We start from the raw sequence: 27,535 nt of genomic DNA, 5'->3' as shown, positions 1-27,535 counted from the left end.
CTAACAAACCATGCTGGACATGTTTTCATTCCTGACACATCTCTCATCGATCACTAACAATTTCTTCCTTGCTAATCATCCAGATGACCTAAAATCAATCATCAATGAAAAGCTAACAAGCCAGACCTGATTGTTCCAGTATCCCTCAGTCCTGCTTGCTGGGACAAATCAAACCTTTTTTCCCAGCCTCATACACCACACCAACAGACTTGTGCATCGCAGAGTGAAAGATAAGCCTTTCCTTTCATGCTCTGCCTCCAATCTTATTGCAAAGAGAAAGAGTTTTGACCAGCAGGAACTGCCTGGTGGGATTAGCAGCTTTGGCTCTCATGTTGGTCCAAATGGCTGGAATATAACAAAGTTTTATACTTGGTTTAGAGACAGGATTCAGGTTTATTTGGCTTCCAACACCTGACATGATTCTTTTCCTGTGAGGATGTTTGCTTCTGGGGAACAGTAGCTCTTGTAAGCTTCCAGCACAGATAAAATGGAATACTTCGGCTCCCCTTCAGAAAACAGATGCAGGAGGAAAGGCAGAGTGCAGGGCACCACGAGCACCCAACCATGAGCTGCTCCATCTAAGAAAGTTATTGAGCACAGACCTGGAGTACAAACTCCTGCTTCAGCCACACAACTGAAATGCAGCTGTGTTTATCCAGCCATTTGATGAGGAAACAGCTTCCAAACCAACACAATACTTATTCAGGAAGAAAATGCCACAGAATCTCCTCCTGTCCAGCCTCACTCTGCAAACTGCAAACACTGCTGCCAACAGTGATCGACTGTCACACAAACATGCTCTGTCTCTCATAATCACACATGTCCCACTCCTTGCTGCTGTCACACAGCCTGAGCACAGAAGTGGGACATGCCAACAGCAACTCTGAAGAGGCATGCTGTTCTGTCCAGAGACGTTTACTGTCTTGCCATCCACTGCCCCTTTGCCATTTTATGTTCATTATCTTAATTCCTCCAGTCTCACCCTGAAAAAGCTCTCCACTGCCTTAAAATCCTTCTCTAAAATACTTGCCCTATGCCCCTTCCTGCTCTAAGCCCCAGAGCAAGCACAGGGCTTTCAGGAGACAAACTGCTGTCCCAGGTCCACAGGGCTGCCACATTCAAACGGAAGCTCTCAGGGAGGAGCCCTTGGCTTTGGGATGTGTCTCACTCAAGCACTGAGCACACACTAAAAATAGCCACTGCCAGGCAGCTAAACCAGACAGAAAGAGGTTGAGTCTGCCAGAAAAGACTTATCAGCTCGATTAATCCTAAAGGTAAACTGTGGAGCTTTCCTTGCCAGGAGCCTGGCTTCGGCACTAGCCCACAAGGCTCACCGTGAGCACAGGGCTGCATTCCTCTCCTGTTACCCTGGCCAGGCAGGATGCTGGCCAAGGTTGCATCATTTCCTGATGCCTCAAAAATATCCTCAAGATTTGGGCAGAACCTTGCCACCGCACTGACCATGGGACGGAGCCAGCAGGAGCCAGTCACTCCCATGCACTCCACCAGGCTGCAGGAATGGGTGTAGGTACTCAGGAGACAGATTTCCTGCACGAACGTTTCCCATGGGGCTGGACACAGGCAAGCTCTGGACACACGCACACACAGACACCATGAGTAGTGTCTGCTGAGGATGCCTCTACTCACCCTCTCTCGATGGCAGCAGCAGCCCCCTGCACTTCGATGCGTCTGCCCAGGATTCACTATTTCTCCACAAAGTGAGGACACTACAAAGCACAGCATCTTGCAGGTGACCCACAGCCTCATCTGCAGCTGGAGTGGCATCTCTTCTGGCTCCCCACAAATACTATATATATGCTTGGGTGCAGTCGGTCAGCTTTTTACTAAATGCAGTATTTTTACTGGTAAGGTTTCAATTGCCGTTTTCAGCAACATGTGCTCTATAATAGGGCAGCATGCAAGCCAAAAGTCTCTTCACCCCCCACAGAACATCATTTTAATTACCTCAGATCATTGATTTTTATCACCAAAGCACTTTCAATTACAGAAAACTAATGAGCAACTCTGCAATCCCACGCTGAACAACCCTGCAGGCTTTCCCTGAGCTCGGGCACCCTCATGGCTTCTGACAAAACTGTCTAGGGGGACAGTCAAGAAAAACCCAAGCATATGAGCCCATGCAAGGAGCAAAACCAGCCCAAGCACCTTTGCCAACTACACAGAGCATCAGAAGGAGGCTTGGGGGTAATGATTTACATTGCAGCTAACAACACAGGCTTATACAGGCTCCTGCACCACATCACAAGCTTTGCAGTAAATTCTGTGTTGGCAGAACTAAAACTTAGAGCAGATGTCCAGCAAGAGACATTCCAGTGGCCACTTCTGTACCTCTGCAGATCTCCTGTGACAGGGTTTTCCAGACAGAAGGAAGTTTCCAACTACCTCTCTTCAGGATTTTATTTTGGTTGACTTTTGAAAAAAACTATCCCACTTTCACTCCTCACAGCCTTTAAGCCAAGAGTGGATGGCATCACTTCCCAAAATCCCAGAATTTCCAAGGCAAACAAGTCCCAGTCTCAAGTAATAGGGCAGCAATGATCTCAGCTATTTACCATTAGCATGGCAAGTGCACACACTACACCCTGTACAAAGGAGAACCTAGCCAGCACTAGGAGGCAATTCCAGGCAAACATTACTCCAGGACTTGGAAGCTGTCAGGAGAGAAAGCAGAAAGTACCGAAATCCATGGTCTCCCTCATGGCATTTCAAGTCTGTTACTTGGTTCCAAGGTGCCACAACACGTACTCTGCACATAACTGAACATGTTATTTATGCACCCATCTCAGTAGCAACCCTTACTCCTTAGCTGGGTATCAGCTCCCATGCTCCAGACTCTCTCATCAGCCTGCCTGCTTCCTGCTCTTTACACCTTGCCTGCTCTTTCAAGTAGTTCACACATCTCTTCCTCTCTCCCCAAGGGAACTGACTCCCAAGCTCTTTCTGGTTGCAACCCAATCAGCACTGCCAGATGTCTTGTAAAATTAATTTCCTTGTAGGCTCTTTCCCATGATGCCAAATTCCTTTTCCTTTCCTAAGCAATGGACTGTCACACAAACCTGCTCTGTCTCTCACAATCACACATGTCATTTCCATAAAGACAAAGAAACAAAGACTCCTCTGCACAGCTAGGAGGAAAAGGCCTGACCAAAGTAAACCTGCTACACAGAGAGTTTGTAGCTTCCCAGAGCAATCTGCCGGGTGTGCCTTGCTGCTCCCAAGCTGGCAATGCCACGTTTCCTCCCCCAGTTGTGTCCCTGTCCCTGAGAGAAGGAGCTTGTGAAACTCCAGGAGAAGCTGATGGGAATCTGGGACTGCCTTAGATCCCGTTAACAGCAGCAAGTTGGGACAGTGAGTCAGTGCAGCTCAACAACTTGGACATGGAAACAGTGCCTAAAAGACAGTTCAGCTATGCAGCATACCACAGAGCTAAGAAAGCAGAGTGCAGGGCCTGCCAGAAGCAGGATGCCAGACAAACCTCCAGCAGCTTCAACATATCCAATATCGGACAGTTACTCGGAGCATTTCTGTCCTTCCAGTCCACCAGCACTGGACACATTTCTCAGCTCAGACATTTGACTGCCACCCCCGAACCCTCCTCTCCAAAGCATACCAAGAGATAAAAAACATACTTACAGGCACCAAAATCTGTTTGCAGCCAGTGTCCAACACCATGTCCTGTAACATTTTGTCCGAAATGCCACTGAACAACGTATGTCCTGGAGGCAGACTGGCTAAGTGAAGGTTAAATAACCGTTTAAGCTCACTCAGGGTGAGTACAAACTGTTTCTTAAATGTTGATGACACAAATGCCTTCAGTTCTTGGGCTACCCTGTCAATGCAGCCTCCAGGCAAGTGGCCATTTAGAGAGTCCATGGAGTCCTCCCTATGGAGGCCATTGACGAGGCCATTGTTCATGCCCTCATAAGCTGAGGTATCCATTGGCTCCTCGTCACTCATAGGCTCCTCTTTAATGCGGATATTGGAAACATCCATCTTAGCTGAGGTGTCATTTGATTTCATCTCTGCCTTTTGCTTCTGGAACTCCTTCTCCAGCTGCCCATAGTTCTGCTTGACTTTTGCTTTAGCCATGTTGACCCTTTGCTCCCCAGGAACCAGCAATGGATGACCTACTGAGAAACAAAAGATACCATAAATCTCACCATAACCAGAGTTCCATTCTTGCAGAATGTTTCTTGAAGAGCTCATAGTGAAATAAAATGAGGAAGCATCATGTGCTTGTGAAATCTATAGCATAAAATCAGTATGTTCATTCATTTTACTTCAGTTTTGGTTTTTTTTCTGTGGTTTGTTGGAGGGAGGGGGGAATGTTAAACATGTTGACAGTTATAAGCCAGATGCTTGGAGAAGGGTATTCCAGTTAAAGAATCTGAAGCAAAGACAAAGTGCACTTATTCCATCACTAGGGCCTACAGAAGGCTGTTTACACATCTCCACTTGTGACCCAAATGCTTCCTTGCCCAACAGATTTCCTTTTGTGTGTGTGTGTGTTTTAGAGTATCTAGTGGCTGGTGGGCCCTGCTTGAGCTACTGCCAGAGCCAGCATAAGGATGGTACAGTGAGGAGAGTGAAGGGGTTGACAGTGAATGTGAACGCCCTTTTAGCATGAGTTGCACAGTGAGGTGCTACTTTCATAGTGAGACTGTCTTCTGAGTATTATCACCCAGTGATAGGAAGAAAGGGACAGGAGAGTCCTTTTCCATGCTATTCTGAGCCTCTCCGCCTGTGTCCTCTCCACACTCAGCTACCCAAAGGTGAAAGGAAAGGGCGTGTGTCTGTGGCAGAGTAAACCAGTCTCAAAGCCAAAGGAAGGAGTGCTGTCTTTAAGGCAAAAGCATGCACAGCACATATGCCTTTATCTTCTCTGCTGTTAGGCTCCCTAATCCTCTCCAAATAACCCAACACCTAATCCTTCCAAGCAGATCAGACACAGGGTATTGAAATGGATTCATATGCTCATTTGTCAGTTCTGCTTACACTCTGCACTGGCTCCAGTGTCTGGCAATGAGCCCAGTGCCTAGTTAAAACTCTCTGGGATCTCAAGTTTTCACAATTTTAGGATTATGAGCAGCTACTTTAATATTCTCACTAGCATCAGTGATGGAGAAGGATGTCAAAGAGACAGCTTCACACCTCCTTACAGCCCCCTGCCAAACAAATTCTTCATTAATTGCTCAGCCCTCAATCACACCACAGAGGGCACAGTGCAAATCAGAGGAAATGAAAAAGTATCATCTCATGCACATTAGCTTGCAGACTGAGAGGTGAGAATTACTTTTGCACTGGCCCTGCCCTCTCTTCATGAGCTGTTTACACCCCTACACTATACAAGCTGCCTTAAATGAAGTGGTGGATAACAGAACCATCTGATCTTACACTATCAAATAGTGAGTCCCCAGTGCCAAGGATCCTCCCCACTCTGCTGCAAGGGTGCTACAGTAAGTTTGTGTTACCCCAACAACAGTGATGTTAGTACAGACCAAGATCTGCTTCAAATAATCTAGAGGAAATCACAAGAAAGGAAAAATACTAAACAAAACAAGACCAGTCGCCACCATGTTCAAAACCAGAGAGGAACACCAAAACATCACCCAGGAATACAGAGGGATGAATGTACTTCAGGATGATCCAAGCACAATTCCATTTACCTGATTGTGCCTCTTGATTCTTCGGTGTCAAGTGCTCCTTTAAGAGATTATAGACCTTTTCTAATCTGAAAGACAAAGATAAAATATACCAGTTTCAGTTTTGCTTGCATGCAGCCACACAACCTTTAGTCATTAGCTAGAACACTTAAATTTCTCCAGGGAGGCAAGGAACAGGAATTACTTGAGCGGTGCAGTGCCACCACTCACCACACCACTGCCTGGTGACTGTGAGGGGAAAACCTTCAAGGTAATGCAGATGAAAGTATCCATCAATCTCTACAGAAACTTTGTACAAGATAGTTCTCTGCTTATGGCATATTCCCCAAAATAAAACAACTTATTTACTTAGCCTGAATGCCCATCCACAGCATATGTTGTCTCTGAACTATATCTGGATGCTTCTTTACAAAGTCTTCATCATAAGGGAGCATGAACTCCCAACCTTTGTTTATTCTGGCCACAGACATGTGCTCTAGGAAGTCTTTCACGTCTTCTGGGCAGAGCTGAAAGAAAAAGCAAAAGCATACATAATAAAGAAGTCAATTTATACAAAACATATGCAGTTATGCTGATCTGGTATGTATGGAGCATCTCCATGAATATACACCCAGCTAAGTCAGAAATACTCATCCTTCTCTGCAGCACCAACACTTTCACACAATGTTAAAAGCACAGGACTTCAGAGAGCAGTGGTGATGAATCACCTGAGACTCAAATACCTCCTTGGCATGCTTTGTGAAGAAAAGGGAGTTTCCAAGCTGAGATGAAAAGACTCTATTGTGAAGAGAAGCATATTCTGCAATGTTAATCTTATTTTAGAGCTGCAGGTCAGAAATTCTCCATCTACACATGAACAGCTTTTAAGCAGCACTGGATCTTACATTCCAAAAAGTACATGGTCTGTGCACAAACTGATTTGTGTTTTATAATGTTATTTTATTTTAAGGAAATTATTTTTTGTTCTCTTTATGTTTCTCATTCATTTGCCAGTTTTAACAAAATATTCAGGTGCCTGAGATGCTTTAAAGCTTTTATTCAATGCTAACAAGTGGCAATTGCTTTTTTATAACACACCCAAAGAAGAGCAGCTAGTGTGGACTGCACAAACACTCATCTGTTTTGAGGCACAATCAGGCAGCTTAATTCAAACAGAATCCAGTTTTCCACTGAAACAGATGAGAGGACAAGATGCATTCCAGTGGCTCAGCTACAGGACCAGTTATATCTTGTGAATGAGCGGTAACTGTGGGAGCTGCTTGAAACACTTCTAAACAGAAGTATGCATTTATACCTGTTTCAAAGTGGAAGTCATGCCTGGAGAGCAACATTGCACGTCAGCAGTAATGCAGACACTATGAACCTGAGAGAAGGCTGCAGCATCCACTACCAACCTACAGACAAAGCCCAATACTCATCACCAGCTTCTGATTTAGGGAGATAAAAACATCACTCACTTTTGTAACTGCTGCGACTTCCTTTCTCACAACCCAGCGGTCCCGTGTGAACTTCCACATCTAGGAAGGGAACACAGGAGAAAAACCTAGCAACTGTATCCAGCAGTTGCTCTACTGAAGTTGTAGTAACAACCCTGTTCAATAATGTTATCAGAAAAATTGAAACCCCGTTTCTTTCAAGAATATGGAAGTAGGTGATTCTTGTCCAGGTAGCGCCAAAACACTTTCTGGCGTCTTCTGGCCTCAAATGGCCATGAACACAGTATCAAAAGCTTTGAGAACCCATGGTTTGCCTTGGTGAACCTGTGAATGCAAAAGCCAAAATACTACAAAATACAAAATCAAGAATTTCTTGAACTCAAACTTCAGTTAGTTTCCAAGAAAAAAAAAAGAAGATTCACTGCAGTGATGCTGGGACTCCAGAAGTCACACCTGAGGCTCAGCTTCTCACATACTTAATCAACCTAAAGAAACTCTTCAGCCACTTCTGTCAATGTAGGGGCCTGTAGAAGCTGATGACTGTTGCCTTTCTGCAGCACACAGCCCCCTAGAAAATACCCGTTCCCGTCTTCAGTGCACATCACACTGAGTTACAGTTATGCAGAGATAGCGTGTCACTCACGCTTGCACCAGCTAATGGAAAGCCAGGTGCTCTGGAAAGCAGCTCCTAAGTTCTAATATCCTGAGAGGCCGCTGTTGAGAGCAGGCTAACAGGATACATGAGGACTTGGGCAGAACACTGAACATGACCTTGACTTCTTCCTGTCTCCATTTAAACAGACTGTAACCTCTTTTAGTCTGTGTGTATTAATAATGTTGTGAAGAATTCAAAATCTCATTACTGCCAATTTCTTCCTGCCCTACGACGTCATCTCTGCATCCTTCTCTGATTCAGCTTCTCTCTGCCCACAAGCACACAAAACCACCACCTGTAGGGCACAGCGCACTTGTTTTAAAGCACAAGATGCTGCTGTCCTAAGGGAGTAGATCTATCAGCTCTCCTTGCACACAAATCTGAGGTAGCCCTTTACCCTCAGCTAGAGCCAACGGTCCTAGTGTCCTCTATTTATTTATGTGAGAATCTAGGAAACAAACAGAAGCTTTTAGAAAAAGACACAAATTACTCTTCCTCCTCCCCAAAACACAGTGAGGATCAGGTGGACAGTGAAAGTCACTACTGGCCATAAATGTCTTTTAGCATTATTACTTTACACAAATACATACAGAGAAATAAAGTTCAGTTTTTAAGCTAGAGCACATTTTCTCCTCAGATGCAATACAGCATTACATACTATCGCTGAGCCTTATGATCAAACATTTTACTTTGTCTGAAAGCCAGAAACATGTTTCTATTTTCAGCATTTTAACTTCTTCCCTGTTTAGAGCTAATCAGAAATTTACTTTGTGATCAATGCAGATCCATTTTTTCATGTAGTATATTTGGCATAATTCAAACAAAAAATAATTTATCTTTACATCTTAATCACTAAACCACTGATGCTTACTTAACTGAGCATAATAATTTCTGGTATTTAGGACTTTACACATGACGTGTCACCTAATCTGCTGTGTCCTAAAGACTTATGTCACCGGGTCACACCTGAACCCAGGTCTCCATATGGCAGTATCCTGGGCAGACATCAAGGCACAATCAAAAGTCAGCTTCAATCACCATCAGTTTTATCTTATACTAGTACTGTAACTTCCTTAAAGTCTCATACACAGCATGCTGCTATGCAGAGCTAAATCTCAGAAACAAACTGCAAACAAGGAGAACAGTCAGGTCTAACTCAAAGAAATCAGGGCAATGCATCTGTCAGCTTCTCTGATGGCGGAAGCCATAAACTGATTATGAACTTAGGAACCACTTAGGAACTTAATTCTTTCCATAGTTAGCGAAAATAAACACAATGTAGAGGTTGTTCCTTTCTGCTGTGGTTACATGTGCTTACAAGACCTGTATTCATTTCACTTTCATGTGCAGCTACTGCTCACAAAAGGTGCCTGGAACAAAGTCCTTTCACTGATTAGCAGCTCTGGGGAATAAAGTCCTTTCTAAAGATCAATAGTACATGCTCAGGGAGCACAAGGCTTACCCACACTGCCCTTGTGAGACCTCACAGTCCTGAGCCCAAGGAAATAGATCTGGGGAAACAAGTACTTTATTATCCAGTCCTGGCTTTTCTGTAAGCCCTTCATTGTGGGACTATGTGATAGGGGCTCTACAGCATGTATTAGGAATGGATGAATACTGTTAATGACAGACGATCTGAACCTGCCAACCAGCAACAATGTCAATCTACACCAACACTCCCATGACAGACTTCAGGATAAAAGCACAAATGATTTCTTTGGAGGAAACACCTTACTGCAGTAGAGCAGCAGTTTTGCAATGCCATGGCGTCTCAGGCAAACTTCACCTGTGTTTTCCTTTAAGGACAACAAACACTGTTATACTTACAACAAAATCTCTCCCTCTACAGAGCACTTCTGCAGGGACTCCACTATGTGGACTAGAAGTATCTTTTGGATAGAGGACATCACTGTTAATTAAAAAAGAAAGACACATTAGCTACTAGGTACCCCAGAAAAAATGGCATCAGTGAAGATTAACATAACAAACGTGTCCTCCCTGTTCTGCAGTTAAATTATACCTTTATCCAAAGCCTAGTTTTCATTAAAGGAATTAATATTAGTGTAATTACACCACTGCAATTACACTAGTGCAAAAAGACTTACACCAGCTAAGCATAGCCTTGTGGCTAGCAGTTGCGTGCAACACAGGTAAAAGCTCTGCTTTGTTCTTGCAAAGCCTATCCCCCTATGGGTTGGTGTAAACAAGACCAGAGTGATCCTAAGAAATGCTTAGGCTAACCTAGTACGCAGCCTTGAAGGCAGCATTTAACCAAAATGCTGATGGATGGGCAAAAGGGGTTTTTAGTAAAGTCTTTCCCAGCAATCACAGGCTTAAGACAACAGCACTACAAAATGTCATGCTAAAACCTAACAGCCCCGAGACCAAGATTAACCTGTGTCCTTGTCTGCTTGCAAGACCAACTGGATGACATTTGTAAGCATGCTAGCCAAAGCCTCAAGGCAGCCCACGTTCACAATCTTGATCCTACCCAGGTCAAAGATATGTGTCCCCTCTCCATCTGAAGTTCTGATGTGCACATGGGCTGCTCTGTGCCCAACCATTCCAAACATGCCACATCTACTAGAGATATATACATCCACCTCAGACAAGTGAGAAAGAATGCTTTTATGTTACAGCTCAATCTGAATGCTAATATACAATCTTTTAACATGTTTCCAGCTTCCTTTTGGAATAGCTGGAGGAACAGCAAGGGTTACTGTTAAAACTGTTCATGTTGCTAATACAGGCCTGTATCACAACAGCTGAAACACATCCTGCTAACAGACCCAGACTGCTACGTGGTGCATCTCTCAAACACAGAGAGCTATTCAAGAGATTGTAATTCTCTGCATGCAGTGCTCCACCCAGGTTAAAAAAAAACAAAACAAACCAACCCACAAACAAAAAAATCATACTGCACTTTACACTTCAATTCCCAGTGGGATATTTTATCATAATAAACAGGAGGATGATACAGAATCCATTTCATATGGTACTCTCAGCACTCCACGCTTGATTTATTAAGCGGGTAATGACTTCCAGAGGGTAGCTGTCAGCTGACAAGAGCAGCATCCACTGATGAACACAAGGTGACTGCACAAAGGTCTTTCTTTAGTTGAATTTAGCTAAGAAATACTATAGCTGCCATTGATTTCATTTTCCGTGTTTATATTTCACACTAATCTCTGGAAGAATTCACAGCAGTCCTATCACAAAAGAACACGAACAAAAACACCAAAACCCTGACATAACTCAAATGGAAATACAGATTACATCACTGCCCAGCCATAATTTTAGCTAGGGTAGATATTAAGGTATTATCCTTTAATATCAATCATTTGAATTTTGAGTATCTGACTGCCCTAAAAAGCACCAAACATGAAATCAAGATTTTACCCTGCTGTGAATTAAGAACATGGCTACTTTGGGACACAAGGAAGATGAGTATATAAGATCCATTGTTCTGATCCTCTCCTTAAAGCAGAAAACCATGTCCCAGTAACAAAAGAGGAACCATACCTCTTCACCACCCAGTTTCCCTGGACCAGCATTGCCACCTGCTGTATACAGCGGAGAACTGCCGTAGAGTCAGTCCCAGAGCCTAGCAAACTCATCAGATTTGCAAACGGCATGACCTTCACTGAAAGGCAAAATACAAACTAGATTAAGGGTTTCTTCAATGCATATGATACAGATTTAGATTTATAAATCTAGGATTATTTATGTTGAAGTTCGTGGTCAAAGCTGCAACTTAGAAAAAAAACCAAACTGAAGTTCTACTAAGTTCTCCCTGCACTGCAGCCATCATTTGTTCTGAAAGTACCTGCTAGTGTTGCAAAGTTGATTGGCTTAAATGGTCCCAGTTGATTAGATGAACTGGTCCCAAACGAATGCATTAATAAAATAAATAAATAAAAATAAGTATGCCTTTGGCAAAACAGACACCTGACAAGACAGGAAGGTTCTGAGGCAAAGTTCTCAGAATTTGCTCCCATCAGACAGTAAACCTGAAGAGACAAAGTAAAATTCCTAGATGACACTCATGAAGTGTATGTCACTGAAAACTCCCCAGAAAATCCCAAAGTGCAGCTTGTTGTGTGAGCCTTCGACTTACAATTTACACTCAGACCCCACATTCCAGAAGCTACCTGCTGAAACAGATGTATCCAGAAAGCTATCATCAGATTAGAAATTATTTTAAGACTAAATTGCCTGCAAACATACAGATGAGCAATCAGATCTGCTGTTAACTGCTCTTCTGTGCACAGCAGGACTTCTTAAAGGAAAAGGCTTTGGATTCTTCACAGAATCAAGAGACCCAGACAGACTGTCTGGTGGGGTGGCAAGAGTGGCACTACTAGAAAAGGTACCTTATCTGAGGCAATTAAAAGGCACAAAGTGCAAATGTATTACAAAAGCTACAAACCGTTCTTCATCAGGATCTTGATCTGATCAGCAAGGGGTAAAGTTCTCAGCTGGGCCATAGAAAGCACATTGCTTGGAGCCATTGGTTTGTCACTGTAGATAAACAGATTTGCAGCCCATGAAAACAAGCATCCAACCAATATGGACCTTGAACATTCTGTACAAACACTTACCTCTCTTCCTCTACACTTGGAGGCATCAGCATCATTAAATATTCACTAGGAGAAAAGAAAACACATCCTTAAAATGCTTGTCTTGGGACTTCCCCTGTTTAAATACAGTTATTTCTTGCTTAGAGCAATACTACCTGTGTGAATCTACAAAACAAACATTAGCCTGAAAAGAGAGCTCTCCCCTTTCCTCTCCCATCTTCCTCTGTAAATTCAGTACTAGTAAAAACTATTGACATTCATCTGACCAAAGAGAAAGCATTAAATAAATGCGAGTCAGAATCCTGACTCTTCTGTACAGATGAGGCGTCCAAGCAGAGGAACTTCAAGAGTAAATATATCAAACAGAGGTGCTCTAACAGCAGTAAGAGAGGTCATGTGAGGTCCTGTAGACAGAGAATCGGGCCAGCTACAGAAATTCTTTCTCACTCATATAATTACCAGTGTCTGTAAGGAAAGAATCAGTTTATAAAGACTTCTCACAACACCTAGCACTGTTGCACTGACATGTTGAATGTTAAGAACAACACACTCAGACCGTTAAACAGAGAGTCTGCCACTTTACTACTACTTGGGCCATGGTTGTAACAGATTACGGTGAAGAATTAGTATTGACTGCATCATGGGAAGGTTCCTGTATAGCTGCAGTCACCAAGAAACAAAACCAAACACGTTTCAAGTAGTTTCAGGTGTCTCTCACAAATCATGAAAATTATATAAGATTTGCTAACACAGGAAGTTATTGGCTTCAGAATTTAAATTTGTTTTAACCAGAAGGAGCTTTTACTTTTCCCTTACAGTATTTGCAGTCTCAATAACACAGGGTTGTGATAATGTACAATCCCAAATGAAAACAGCCACTTTCAATCTCAGAGTACAGGGAAACAAAGAAAGCAACCTGAATAAGTCAAGGGCTAGTTTGCTTCTGTATTTTTTAAACAATTCAATTTTTATCACGGCTACAGTCCTCACAGAACAGACTTTTAAAGAAAACACCTGCTTACTACTCTGAAAACACCTCCAACAAATTACTGCAATTTCTGTAGGAAACCATCAAATCATTACCTGGGAGATTTAATTAATTCCGTGTTTTCAGCAAGGCCATGACCTTGACTAAATAAATACTGGCGCTCGTGTTCCGAACGGCTATCCTGGAGATATAGAAAAAACAAGAGTCACCACCACATACTGAAAACAAAAAATGCCAGAGAGGTGGCTTCCTCATTCCAAACTGTGACCACACTGTCAGTACTGTGCCACTTAAGCGTCCACCTCACTAACTGATGTTTGCTTTCACTTTCTTCAAAGATGCTTTCATGATGTGGCAACATTTCTGTTGCTATGACCTCAAAATCTCCTGATGGACATGCATGTGGGTCAGACAAACAGGATTTCTGACACTCAACTTACTGGGCTCTTCATGTTTTTTCACAAATTCCAGTTCATAATACAAGACCTAAGTGATTCTTGAATTCAGACCTCCCCTTTGTCCAGCTCTCAGTTTTAAACCTTTTCCATTGTGGAAACTCCAAAGCACCATCCAGTGGAGGAGATACAGAGCACTGCAGGGGCTCTTCAAGCCTATAGACATACTTTTGCTCATTATCTTTTGACGATTCCCGGATTCCCATGGGCCCAAAATTAGAAACAGTTCTACATTTGGCTGAGCCTTCAGGCCTAGGCAGCCTCTTCAGCAGCCAGAGTACACCTACCTTCAAGCCATAATAATGCAGATGAACCCAATGCTCTTCTGCTTGTCTCTTCTGCAGGAATTCGTAAGACTGAACACGCCGTTGACGAGCCTGTTCAGTCTCAGGGCGGGAGAATCGTACCTGGAAGATGTGGGCATCATTAAATGCAACCCCAAAACTCGCAAAACAAAACACTTGCGTTATTTATTTGATATCTAAGTAACAGCAGCTAGGGGCTCTAGCTCAAATTAATCATTCACTGCTGTCAGTACAATCTTTCTGCTTCTGCAACAAGGGCAAGCCCCTCCTGCTTCCCGCCTCCCTAGCCCAGGGTCACCAGGACTAGCTGGGATCTCCTGCCCTTTTATTTGGGTGTGAATCGTCATGCTATCTTGTGAACTGTTGCCTGAACCACCATAAAAAGGAAGTCTGGACATACAGTAATTTGCTTAACATCATCTTCAGCTTCATCCTGGGATGAATCACCACCTGCCAAAAAATACATCAGAATAAACATACCACTGCAGTAAAAAAGCCAAACCAAATCTGTAACTGTTTGAGGGTCCATGCAGGAAGACAGTGGTACTAGGAACTACATAACCATGGGTTCCACCCCAGCCTGCCAAAGTATGCAGTGCGTAACAGCACCACACTGCTTCTGTGACAGGAGATACTGCTCCCACAAGTTTGTAGTGCAACATTTCAGTGGCAGTGTTGACACTCCCTACTGCTGCCTTTTGACACTACCCACCACCTCCTCCCCCTTTACCAATCGTCCACACTGCGCCCTCAAAAGCATACATACACCTACACTGAAAACAGTACCAGTGAAACAATCTGAAAAATGGCCTTATAATTACTATGATATAATAAACACCTTCAGAATATAATGGCCTCTATCAGTAGAGAGAACTTGTATCTCACCTCCCAAAAGAAAACACAGCTCGTGGAGCATTTACCTTCATTAGCAGCTTCTCTTTCACGGTGTTTTGCATCAGCTTTGTCCAGGTAGGTGAAGCTTGGCCTCAGCTGAAGAATTCCATGTAGTGGAGTCAGGTGAAGTTCACCTGCAAAAGAGAATTAACATTGGTTAAAACTGTTTGCTTTTTTTTTTTAACCCCCTGAACAAGGACAACATTTTTCATCATCTCCCTACCTCTGTAAAGGCACAGCTTCAACTGAACCTACATATTTCATACAGCAGAGCGTAAAAAGGAATTGTATGAAAAATTCATCCAGTGCTCAGGATTTCAAAGGAGTATGAAAGACCAAGACCTATTTCTGCTACTTTCCTTTCTGTGTTGAAACCAGATCCTGTAGAAATCCACATTCTGGTTCAGATCTGACCTATATAGTTCAGGAGACTCCAGTAAAACAGTAATTACTGAAGACAATCTACATATTTTCACCTCAAACAATCATCAGATCAAAACTCTGGGATGGCATTAGGAGACAAGAGGGCAAAAAGCGTTGAACAAGAAAGTGACACAGACACAATTAGAGAGAGATAATAATATAAATAACAATTCTAAACTTGTGCTACAAATGTGTATTATTTCAGGCCACCAAGCACTGTTAAGATCCTGGAGGCATCTACAAACCCAGTGTCCTTATGTAATATTTACAACTTTGCTAGATGTTCTCAAGGACTCTGAGGACATTGATAAGGAAAGATTTTCCTTTCTTTAAAGTCACCTTGGTAAATTAAAACAGGCTGAAAATAAAAGGAACAAACAGGTCTGACTTTACTCCTGAAATGACCATGTTTCACTCTTGAGGGGAAAGCAAAAGAAACTTACCTTTTTTATATACAGCAGCTGCATAGCGGGAAACGTTACTGGCAGCTTGTGAAGAGCAGAAAGTCTGCTTGTCCATCAGCTTCCTGCAGACAGATGAATGCTGTGAGATCGTATTCCACAGACAATGTGGCATACAGATGCTGAAGATCTGAAATCACCAATTCTCAAAATGGACTATCAACTGCAGCAAATATATATAAACTCTTCTGTTTGCAATTCAGAATTCATGAAGCACACAAAAAATGTAGGTTATTTCCAAGAATACTTGCTACATAACAGTGTCCAGAGCACCCCCCAGAACTGTCCAGCCCCTTGTTCTCATCTTTCCCTGAAGCTCTAGTGGCCATACATATGTCTATGCCCACGATAAAAAAGAAATGAAGACAAAGAGGACACCTACGAGGAATATGTACTTGTTTCATCTGTACACGTGCCATCTACATTGAGAGCAATCTGTTCTCCCTTGCTGCGACAGTAGTTAGGATTCAAAGTATCAATGGCCATTTCAAGTTCAACCTAAACAATAGGAAAGACAGGTAATTACCAAGGCAGGATCCCAAACATGAATTAAATTTCAATCCTACACTTGCTAACATTCCCATAGGTTTACAGCAAATTTAAGTACAGAAGTGGCATCATTCAAATCCATAGGGCAATACATAAAGTTAAGCCTGTATATGGGGTTTTATAAGATAGGGATGTTTTAAAAACAAGCTGGAGATATACCAACTCCCATAGAAATGAATGGGAGCAGAAAAATGAGTTCTTTATGCAGCCTTAAAATACACTTTCACTTTGTTGGATACCTCCTACTACATTATCAGTCTGCTTTACTTATCAAGTACAGATCAAGTGCATAAGCAATATCCTTCAAGCCTCCCCATCGCTGAGGATCCACTCAGAATCTCTCAAATTTATGGTATGTTTCCTTCTAGTTTGGGTATCAAGCAGTATAAAGTAACTATGTCTCCTTCAGAGGCAAAGGCCAGATTCAGGTGAGTTTGAGGTTGCAGCTGACTTATAGTTACTCTTGATTTACACTGGTTGAAGCATGGAAACAAGCTCCAAGCTTTTAGTTACAGGAAGAACTACTCCCCTCCTCAAACTTCCAACTTCAGACAAATGTTCAAAAATAAGCATTTTCCTGCACAGCATTTCTATTTACATACTGTAACAATACTGTATATATTCTTCATCAGGATGTGCTGAATATCACAGCTATTGCCTCATTTTTTCCCCTTTACATTACTTGCAAACTGAAGTAGTTACAAGTCCCTGGATGAGACGGCAGCTTTGCAAGTCTCCAGAGGGCTTACAATGCAAATGCTTGCTAATTTTAACAGCATACTTCCTGAACACAACATGCATCCTAACTCCAAGGTTCATATAAGCACTCTTCTAAACATTTCCCAGAATAAAAGATATCAGACATCTATTTCTGCATTTTTTAAATAAGGCATTTTAAAATCACAGCCACAGTTTTGGGATACATTTGCAAGCAAGTGCGATCATTCTGGCTTTGGCTATCTATTCACTACCTATACAACCTCACTAACTTCAAAAAGATTCACGGTCAGGCAAGAGAGAAATCAAGACCCACACTGATACCAAAAGAGTATGCCTCAAAACCTCAACTCTTTTCTGACTATTGTAAAGACCTTACAAATCAAGATGTATTCACACGAGCACCTACAGACTGAAATAGCATTAGGACCTATGTTTCCCTGCATGATCCTATATTAAGAGTGGCTTTTTCATCATGACTTTAATTCCTCTCTTTATAAACTGCTCTTATTCTAAACTCTACTTTACAGACACAACGAAAGACTCCCCCATACCTCCAAACACGGAGATCTGGTCCTGCAAGTAGCTGCATAGTTGTAACAGCTCAACAGTACACTGTGCTCTTCCCAAACATTCTGTACAACATGGAAAAAATTTTATAGACTGGACTCAAACAATGACCAACCTTTTGCTGCTTTGGCTTTATCTTTGCTGATAGATGTGTAACATCATCGTAGGTCATGGAAGCTGGACGAATAGGATACTGGAAAACAAACCCACTTCATAAACCCCTCTTCATTTAAAGATCGAAGAACTTCACAGAAATTAACTCAATCTTCCCTGTCCCTTCATCCCACTTGCCAGATGGATACAAGACATCAAGAAAAAAAATTACCTGACTGATTTGTGAGTCATCAGGGTATTTGGGAGTATGACCTAGAAAGCCTGTTGCTTTCCCCTCAGTCCTGTTTTTATCACTACACAACCCCCTTCCTGTCCCTCAGTAAACTGTAACACAGGAAAATGTGTTACATTAACCTCACATTAGTCCAGCTGAAAAAGGAAGTGTTAAAAGCAATTAAAAACCTATCCCTCAGCATTAACTCTTCGGAGAGTTATTATCTAAAAGTAAAGTATCTGTGGGTTTGCACAAGTAGTGTTAGCTTACAGGATATAGGCCACATGTAGTCAGGACACCAAACCCAGGCTTAGCCACATGAGTCTCTCTTCTGAACCATCTGGGAATGCTGAGGGGACAGTGTGGTACCTGCATGAAATTTGCCAGCCACAGCAGCATCCTGATCAAAGCTACCATTTCTCCAAAATACCCATAGGCCCCATCACTCCCTCCTGACATAGAGCAACTGTGGGTAGGTGCTCCAGGGGCAAGGCTGCATGGCCTGGTCCAACATGTCTGCTTCTGCTGGCACATGCCATGCAGAGGATCTGGACAGCAGGCACTGGGCTTGCCAGTGGGCATCACTGGTTTATGCTGAACATTTCATCCAACAGCTTCACCATACTTCCCATTTTGCAGATGCAAAAAGTGAATCACAAGGATAAAATTATTAGAGAAAAATTCAGTGGCAGAATAGAAAACAAACCTCTACCTTTCCTAACACATTTCCATCTTCCACTTAACCACTAGTTGATTTTATCTCCACAGCATAAGGGGGCTCTTCTGATGTCTCACACTAATTTATGAATACTGATGAAGTTCTAAATAGGGCCAGTCCTAAAGAAACATGTTTAGTAAAGATGGCAAAAATCAGTGATGACAGAAGATGGCTGACAGACTGCAGATTTACCCAAACCATGATAAAAAGACATCATCTACTAAAAGCACTCCCCCAGGGTGGTTAAAAGGAGCGATTTAATGACAAGCCTGTGCCATAAATGACAACTTCTCTCTTGGCAATGATTTAATACTAAGTATTTCAAAACTGACCGAGACCCAAAGAGGCGTGCTTATATCAAAGATCTTGGCAGGCTGAAGCAGTAAGGAAAGTTACTGCTGTTTGTTTAAATTTATTTTAAACAAACTATCACTGCACACAAGTTAACTTAAATACCTGAAATAGATACAGTTTCTCCAGCAGACTTCTGGCCAGGAACACGTCAATCTAAAAAGCAAACCAAACAACTTTCATCAGATGCCAGCTGTAACTGATAAAAAGTACCCATCCCTGGAGCTAAAATGCTGACAGTTTTAACTTTTGGCTTTTCATTACAAACTCTAACATAAAACACGTTTATGACTTTCTTGTGAAAGGTCTCCTCTCTGCTGATTTCAACATGGAATTCTGCAGTTGGCTTTTTAAAAAAAAAACAACAACAAAAAACACTATGAGGAGGCAGCAGACAGTGGCTTTAGCTGTGTTTTACCTCTCTAAGGAAACCTGGCAAACAAATCTGAAATGAAAATGTTTTTCCAAGGGGCTGAAGGGAATCTGTTTTCACTATTATAGAAAGATGAAGTTCTCTCTTTGGCAGTATGCCTGAAGAGTAACTTCAGTCCTAGTATTTTGTCATAAAATCTTTCTGAATCAGGACAAAAGACAACCACTACCCAAATCTGATTCAGTATTAGCATTCTGCCACCAGCATAGAAAAATCCATGGATGTTTCATGAATATTCACATATGGAAGCTGCCATCTTAGATACCTTTAGATACACTCCTGACAATTCCTGCTCCTCATGGCTATTTTTCTTCCTTGCACTTCTGGTATGTAAATTCAGACATAAAAGTGAACAGAAGACTGTGACTGTTCTTTGGGGCACAGAATTCCTTTACATAAGTCCAGAAACAGAACACAACTGCTTATTTTAACAGAAGGCATGAAACATCTTAGCTTCATATTTAACAGTATTAACTCATCAAAGTCATTCTGTTTTTTTACAGCCCTCAGAGACATACAATACAGTCATGGGAAACACACAGTGGTAGAAGCAAGTTCCCCACCTGTTTTCCTCTTCTGACATGGAATGATTATGAAGAGTGAAAAACCTAAGCTGAATCTGTCAACATATATACCATTATTTTGGCAAAATAGATACCATGGATTATATACTTGGCCCACACAACATATTTCCTTGCACAGAGCAAGCCATTGGTTATAAGACAACCACTGACACAGATGATACATTGTTCCAGCAATGTAAGAAGACCAGGAATAATAAAGAAAAAGCACCTCATGTACAAGCACTGCTGCCACATAGCACTTTTACCTCTTGTATAATTGGATCATCTTCTTTATTTGCCATGCTAAGATACAAAAAGCTTTTTCTTGGCTTATTCCTTGGCACTACCTGAAAGAAAACAAATGTCATACAAGTCAATACATCTGTGCTATGTACCACATGCCTAGAGTATTTGTTCAAGTTAACTTGGTTCCTTTCAGCGACAACATATTCAGTCTGGTTTTTGAGGGAATGTATGTGTTTGAATGACCAGGTCCCTAATACTTCACAATCTTGACTGCCACCAAATTTAAGAAACAAGTGTCTCAAAAATAGGTAAGTTCATGTAACTTTTCTGAAAGCCTGTTCTGTATAAAAGAAATCACTAAATCAGTGTTCTACAGAGGCCTTTTATACCTGCAGAAAGTTCATCTTTTATGTACTGCATAACTGTAACACCGGCAGCAGGTGATTTTCCAGCCAGTGCACCTACAAGTGCATTGGCTGGTCAGTCAGCATGTATGAGCTCTGAAACTGCCACTGCAGTTGCCACTGTCCTAGGTCAGTAGATTACCTCCTCAGGAAAAATCCCTGAAAGAAGATAACAGAGAAAGCTCCCACCTGAAGAGGTGAGAGAAGAAAAAAACCTGTGTAAACCCTGCGCTTGGGACCAAACAATACTCCCATCAGTGAATACATTGACTTTGATTTCATCTACCTGTCATGTTGCAGCCTTGTCTCCTGACCTACCACGCTTCAGACCACATTGCTCTGAAATACACTCCTCAGCCTCTCTTGAAGTCCTCTGAAATCATCAGAACAACAGATTTTACTTCATAACTAAACCAACTCCAAAGAAAATAAGACTCTTAAATTAATTGGGTGCTGGGTGCTCAAGAGCAAAGAGTCTTCATGTTCAATCCACTGATGAGGTCAGTGTCATGTCTGGTTCAGATCTTTGAATAAAAAATGATCCCTCAGCTAAAGCAACAATAGTTTTCCCCTGCTGAAATCTAACAAAACTATCTACAAATTATTTGGGATGCCATTGCAACAATGTAAATCAGCTCAGCTCATTTAAGACACAGTTACTCAGCCAGTACTGGTCAAGATAGCCATACAAAAATAAGACCTCTCACAAATTGATCAAAGAAAGTTTTAACAACAAAGATAATCTGGCAAAGAAATGAGATCTATGTTGAGGAACTTTCCTTCACTGCCTTCTGCTCCCAATGACAGCTTGATTCTTTGCTGGACCTCCCATAGAGGAAGAGAAAGAGGCAGCATCCAGGATGAGCTGGCAACAGAGAGGCTGGGAAAGAAAGCAGCCAGCATTCATATTACATGCAAGAAGGTGGTGTTTTTTTTATTGAAATACACAAGCCACCACAGTCTGAGCAGCTCAGGATATTTCAACAGACCTTCAGGCTTTTCAAAACATGATGTTAATATACATGCAGTTATCTAAGAAACCTTTCCGAGAGGCTGGATAGATATTCTGGGTATAAGTGTTATCAACATCACTACATGGGCAGATTTCCATTCAGGCAACACCTCTGGTTTATTTACATTGTTTCTGCCACTTCGCCTGGAAATATGATTCCATATTTTTCACTTACAGGTTTTCCACTACCAAAAAAAGCACCCCTCCCTCCCAGTACTGAACTGGAATTTTCCATTTCTTTATGCACCAGCATATCCCTGGCTCTTCCCACCATATATCTATATTTGAGAATTTACCCTTCATAATATTTCAGACACATATTTGAAATAATTCTGTAGAAATGCAAAATCTTCACAGTAAAAATCCAGTGTCTTAAGCACAGACTGAGGCTGTTACTGCACAACTGTATGTGATACCTGACAGAGATCAGCATTTCCTGCAGTCAGGCACTCAGCTCTTCCCAGAAATACATGCATGAGTATGTTGCTTTGAAGAAATTAGATCTGCCAGTTCCAATTTTGCTTGCTCTGCTCATATCCCCTGGGTGGCCTGGTACAGCAGGCTCCTGCAAAGCCAGCTCGACAGCTAAGCATGAAGTGGAACTGCAGTTTTCATTCAGAACAGAGATGCTGACTGGAGGATGCCCAAGATGTGTGAGAACATGTGAACACCAGAAGGTAGGAGACTTGGGTCCAAACCCTCCTTTCTCACCCCCCTGAGCGGACTGGGAACCACCCTTCTCTTCTGGTCAGCCTCTGCCAAGTGTGTGCTAGCTTTTTTTCTCTCCTGAGAAAGCTCTTCCACTTTCCAGAATAGAAATAGAGATTTCCTGGACTAAGGAGAGAAAGGGAAACAGCCTAAAGGGCCTGGTCTCTGGTCTGTCATCTGCTTCAACAATTATAGACAAAATCTTTATGAATGCAGCTGTCAGTACTCAAGGAAAATGTTGCATTACAGAGATTATATTTTTTTCTTATTCATGCAAGGATAAAGAATGAATACAGCTCCTTTTATTGGAGCCTGACAATGACAGCTCTATAAATAGGAAGGAGTGTGTCCCAGCAATATTTGTAATACTCATGCAACATGAAGGAATCTTCTGAATCAGAATGAAGCTTTCTACATCTATAGTGTATATATATGTACATGGTAGAGTTAATTTCTACATCTGTCATATATGACACCATAAAATTGACAGAACAGAATTAAACACTAGGAGATAGCAAATATGGTCATCATCAGTTTCAAATTTCCTTCTGGCATAACTGTTTTCTTTTAAAAGAGACTTTCCTTTAAGATGCAAATCAAAATAGAACGCAACTTATTAGTATGAATCATCATACTTTAGAACTGGTTGCAGGAGGGCAAATCTTTCTCCTGCAATGTGACCAACTATAGGACCAATGAAACCACTTATTAGCTGCCTGCAACATCATCAATTGAAAACCAGTGAAGAAAAATATTGTGGTTAAAGAACTGTAAACATCAGTGATGCAGCAACTGAGTCCTACCTCTAAGTTGGACTAAGCTCAGAAGGGCATCTGAGTACTAGAGCTGTCTTTTTAAATGTTTATTACCACAGAATTTAATACAACTTTAAGAAGTAAAATTACCAATCTGCATGTCTGCTGACACACACAGATGTTTAGTCAGGCTTGCAAATAAATGCTCCAGCAAATTCAGGTCTCAGCATGACCCGAATTTGTCAGTAATAATGGACCCCCAAAGTCCCAACACTGAAACTTGAAACAGTCTTTGTGTATAATTATGCAGTGCAGGAAAGGCCAGGAACTCCTGCTGCATCAGTGCCCTAAAGTACAGATAATGAACCAGCAAAGTAGGAAAAGTGCCATCTCCTGAATCACTACTGTAATTTCCTCTGGCACCTGGCCTTTCTTCTGTAGGCTTCTCTCAGCCCGGCCCTAGCAGCAGTCCTCTAGCCCAAGGTGTCCCATGGCAAACTGTAAAACGGAAGCTGCGAAAAAGCACCTTCCAAACATTGATTATAATTACTATTTTGATCTAACTATTTGCTTAGCTCTATCCCTGCTCTATCTGCAAGCAAGCTTTGCACAGTCATCGTCTGGTAGTGAACCCCACGAGGGCTCCTCTGCACCAGGACCTCTCTTTGGAGGGGATGTCACTGAACGTACCTTCAGAATTTAAATTGTGCATTACGCATGAACCTCCCTTTAACACCTCAACGTTTATGTACCCAAGTGCCAGGCCTGTTCTGCCAGGGACAGGGATTTAAGCTGCTCACTGCTGCGTGGTAACTCTCGCAGGGGCAGACCCTGTCGCGGTGCCAAGCCCCATCTTCCCTCCACGTTGGCGGCCCCGCGCACCTTAGCACCCCCGCCGACCGCGGCTTCTTCATTTCTGTCAACCTGCGGGCCCGCCGTCCCCCCGACACAGCACCCGGCAGCAGGGGGGGCCACGGCCTGCTGCCCAAACGCGCACCAAGCACGGGGTGAGGCAAACGGCCCCCGGCACAGCAGGGCAGTGCTACCAGCCCCGCAGAGCCGATGCTCAGCTGCATTTTTGAGGTGTGAGCTGTGCCCTTCCAAGGCGAGAGGAGCAGAACTGCCGGCCTCGGGGGGAGCGCCGCCGGCCCGACCGGTGCCGCCGCTCCACAGCCCCGGGAGATTCGGGCGGTGAGGGGAGTCGAGGAGCGGCGGCCTGGGACCGGACCCCCGCCCGCTTCCCTCAGGGGTCCCGCCACGGCGGCTCCACTCCGCGCCGGCTCCTGTGTGAGAGTACCTCCCGCACGGCGGTGGCCCCATGCCGCCGGTACTCGCCGCGGTGGCAAGCCCTCAGAGAGCCCGCTCTCCACAGCCCACTCCGGGCAGGCAAAGCCCACCTCAGCCCAGGCCACGCTCCTCTCCCTCCACCCTCCTCAGGGTCCCCGTGGCTCGCACGCCTCAGGGTTGGTGCAAAATCGGCGCCGCAGCCGCCTACCTAGCGTTGGGCCGGCACGGACAGCGGGGCGCCGGCTCCCCGGTGGCGGTGCACGGCGCGGCGGGCAGCGCTCAGGCAGCGGCCATGTTGGCGTCACTCCGGCCGGCACGTGGGGACGCGGCCCTCCTCCTACCCACAATGCTCTCACGAGCGGAGTGGCCGCCAGGGGGCGCTGCACCTGGCGGCAACAGAAAAAGACCCGCTGGCAGCGGTGGGATTCGAACCCACGCCCCCGAAGAGACTGGAGCCTTAATCCAGCGCCTTAGACCGCTCGGCCACGCTACCACCACATCGCCCTTTTCCTCGCCACCGCTTACACTCGAACAAAGCCTTTTCCCCCGCAGCAGCAGCCGCTTCTGCCGCACACCACTTCCACCTCAAAACTAAAACACGGCGGGTACTTCAACCCCTGTCTACAACCACGTGTAACTGCAGCGGTGCGCTGCGATCGGGAACGGGCTGTAAGGGGCCAGCGCCCCGCTGGGAACCGGGGATGAGGCGCGGCTGAGGGCAGGGCTGGGCCGGGGCCGATCCGACCGCCCCACTGCCACGTGGATGCCAGGGCACAGCGTTTGCGGTACGTGGGGGCACCGTCTGTGCACCCCCTCTGAACGCCTGAACAAATGCTAAAACTGATGTATTTAATTTTTTGCTGCAAAGCTACAACTCGCTGAATTGGCAGAAGCAAAATTCAGCAGACGTCACCACTGACGTGGTGGTGTTTTGCTTGCAGCACAGGACCCAGCACAGCAGGCTGCAGTAGCAGCAGCAGTCAGTACAGCTGTTGTGAAAAGGGGAGTGGAACACATCCCTGGCAGTGTTCGAGGCCAGGCTGGGCTGCTGCCGTGGTTTTAACCAAGACGGCAACTTTTTATTCCTCAAGAAAACTTATCGGACTTTCAGGCAAAATGTGGACAGGGATTCCCAAGGGGCACCAGGCAGCACAGAACTATAGCCTGGTTTGGGGTGGCAGGGACCTCAAAACAGTTCCAACCCTCTGCCAGGGGCAGGGACACCTTCCACTAGACCAGGTTGCTCCAAGTCTCGTCCATCCTGGCCTTGAACGCTGCCAGTGATAAGGCAGGCACAGCTTCTCTGGGCAACCTGTGCCAGGGCCTCAGCACCCTCAATATTATAAGAGGTTGCAACTTTGCAGTCTTGATAAAAATTTCATTCACTGCCTACAAAAGCACTGAGAAATAACAGCACACACACATGTATGTGTGAATGGGATCCTTCTTCAGCATTGCTGCAGTTTCACACTCCAGTTCACTGCCTTTTCAGAAGGATGCAGGATTTTCTAAGAACAGAGGGAACTGACTCCTCCCACGGCCCTGGCTGCAGAAAAGCAGGAGAGGTTTGGGAGGAGCAGACCTCAATTGGCTTCACACAGCAAACTTCTGTTCAGACAGAAAAGGTCAGGGAAAGAGTCTCATTTAGCAGTCTCTAAGCTCTTGTCCAGGCAGCATGGACATGGGGTACCAGCCGCAGCACTGCACTTTTGATGGGGGGGAGATAATGCATGTGAGAAGCTGCATAGCACACATCTTAAAAGTGGTTTTCTTATTACAAAAGCTGCTCAGCCTCACCAGTCCTTTTGCCCAGGCAGTGAGAAGTACCAACACCCTCCCAGAGAAGTGATGGGTGCCCCTCCACGGATGAGCTCAGCCTCTGCCCTGGAAATGTTTGTGTCTGGCCACAGAAATGCTTCTCCTCACCGCTGGAGGAAGCCTGTGCACCCAAGAGTATTCAAGTCAGCCATGAGTGGCACTTACAGGGGATAAGAGCACAGGCTGCCCCTTGGGGCTGGCAGTTGGGTCACCAGGGTTCTCATTTTACCAGTGCAAAGATAACTACAGGACCTTTTCCAAATTAAAAACAGAGTGAACTTCTATCAGTCTCACTGTATTGCTTCTCTGGCACAGGAGTTAGCCAGAGAACGGCAAGGAGCCAACATCTGTATCAACTGGGTCCAGACCAAGAACCAGGCCCAATGGTTACGAACCCATGATCTGTCCCCATGAGGTATTCAGGTCCCCAGTAGTAGGAGGCACATGACAGATGCCCAGAACTTAAACCTGCTCAGAGCCTGACTCACCACCAGGAGCACTGGCCCTGAATCCAATCTGAGGTTCCAGTGAAATCCTCCCTTTTAAAATTAAGATGAGAAAGCCTGATTTGGCCTACCTAAACTACACCTGTGTCTGTCAGCAGTCATTCTGCTCTCAGAAGTGAAAGCATACCTGTGGGGAAGAGAGATTCGAATCAGTCCCATAAACCAATAATGAAGAAACAGGCAATATCACTTTACGAGCTGTAAATTCTGGCTGTCCCTATGCTGCCTGATGGATGGTTATTCCACTTCGTTACACCTCCCAAACACTCCATCTCTCAGTTACAGCAGCTATAGCTAAAGTACCAAATGTCACCGTTTTTCACCTTAGTGACACTGGAGTAAGGAGGCCCTTTTTTGTTAGGAGATTCTGCTATTTCAAAGTGCCTTTGCTACAGAACAGTTTCACATTGTTTAGTCTATACAGGTATAAAAAATTATACCTGTCTAAATAAAGCAATAAAAAAGCAACATTAAGAGCTCCATTTTTAATAGCTTAAAAGGGCCAGTATCAGTTTATTCTTGAAAAGAAAGGGGAATAAACCACAGTGAAGATAACAGCATGGTATTAGATATTGTAGCTGTGACAAAAAACTCCCCCACCTCAAATCGTAAGCGGCCAGGTATTTCTATTCTTTTAGAAGGACCAAAGACTGAAGGTGTAAGGATGCCTCTACAGCAGTCCTGCAAAG

At 43.8% G+C, this 27,535-nt stretch overlaps 1 protein-coding gene and 1 non-coding gene across 3 annotated transcripts in view; both read right to left on the bottom strand.

Annotated features, from left to right (window-relative positions):
- Positions 1 to 24,838, bottom strand: part of POLR3E (RNA polymerase III subunit E) — a 29,413-nt gene extending 4,575 nt beyond the window's left edge. The window contains exons 1-18 of one of the 2 annotated variants that reach the window (XM_057416862.1): positions 24,731 to 24,838; positions 20,377 to 20,457; positions 19,220 to 19,270; positions 17,833 to 17,910; positions 16,264 to 16,379; positions 15,864 to 15,946; positions 15,024 to 15,131; positions 14,504 to 14,553; positions 14,086 to 14,205; positions 13,439 to 13,524; positions 12,377 to 12,421; positions 12,205 to 12,296; positions 11,298 to 11,418; positions 9,603 to 9,684; positions 7,142 to 7,201; positions 6,033 to 6,190; positions 5,688 to 5,752; positions 3,655 to 4,148 (exon numbers count right to left, since the gene is read on the bottom strand). In XM_057416862.1, coding sequence (XP_057272845.1) covers positions 3,655 to 4,148; positions 5,688 to 5,752; positions 6,033 to 6,190; positions 7,142 to 7,201; positions 9,603 to 9,684; positions 11,298 to 11,418; positions 12,205 to 12,296; positions 12,377 to 12,421; positions 13,439 to 13,524; positions 14,086 to 14,205; positions 14,504 to 14,553; positions 15,024 to 15,131; positions 15,864 to 15,946; positions 16,264 to 16,379; positions 17,833 to 17,910; positions 19,220 to 19,270; positions 20,377 to 20,412 — 1,845 coding nt within the window. In that variant the 5' untranslated portion in view covers positions 20,413 to 20,457; positions 24,731 to 24,838. The remainder of the gene's footprint in view (positions 1 to 3,654; positions 4,149 to 5,687; positions 5,753 to 6,032; positions 6,191 to 7,141; positions 7,202 to 9,602; positions 9,685 to 11,297; positions 11,419 to 12,204; positions 12,297 to 12,376; positions 12,422 to 13,438; positions 13,525 to 14,085; positions 14,206 to 14,503; positions 14,554 to 15,023; positions 15,132 to 15,863; positions 15,947 to 16,263; positions 16,380 to 17,832; positions 17,911 to 19,219; positions 19,271 to 20,376; positions 20,458 to 24,730) is intronic. The other variant, XM_057416861.1, reaches the window with a different exon arrangement.
- Positions 24,839 to 24,933: 95 nt separating this feature from the next.
- On the bottom strand, positions 24,934 to 25,015 carry TRNAL-AAG (transfer RNA leucine (anticodon AAG)). Its single transcript has one exon. It is a non-coding gene; the product is annotated as a tRNA-Leu (tRNA).
- Positions 25,016 to 27,535: the final 2,520 nt, after the last annotated feature.

Source organism: Pezoporus wallicus, unplaced genomic scaffold (genome assembly GCF_028554395.1).
Source record: "Pezoporus wallicus isolate ANWC-B61680 ecotype Strahan unplaced genomic scaffold, APGP_CSIRO_Pwel_v1 scaffold_7392, whole genome shotgun sequence".
NCBI lineage: Eukaryota > Metazoa > Chordata > Aves > Psittaciformes > Psittacidae > Pezoporus > Pezoporus wallicus.
This window is presented reverse-complemented; position numbering and strand designations above follow the sequence as displayed.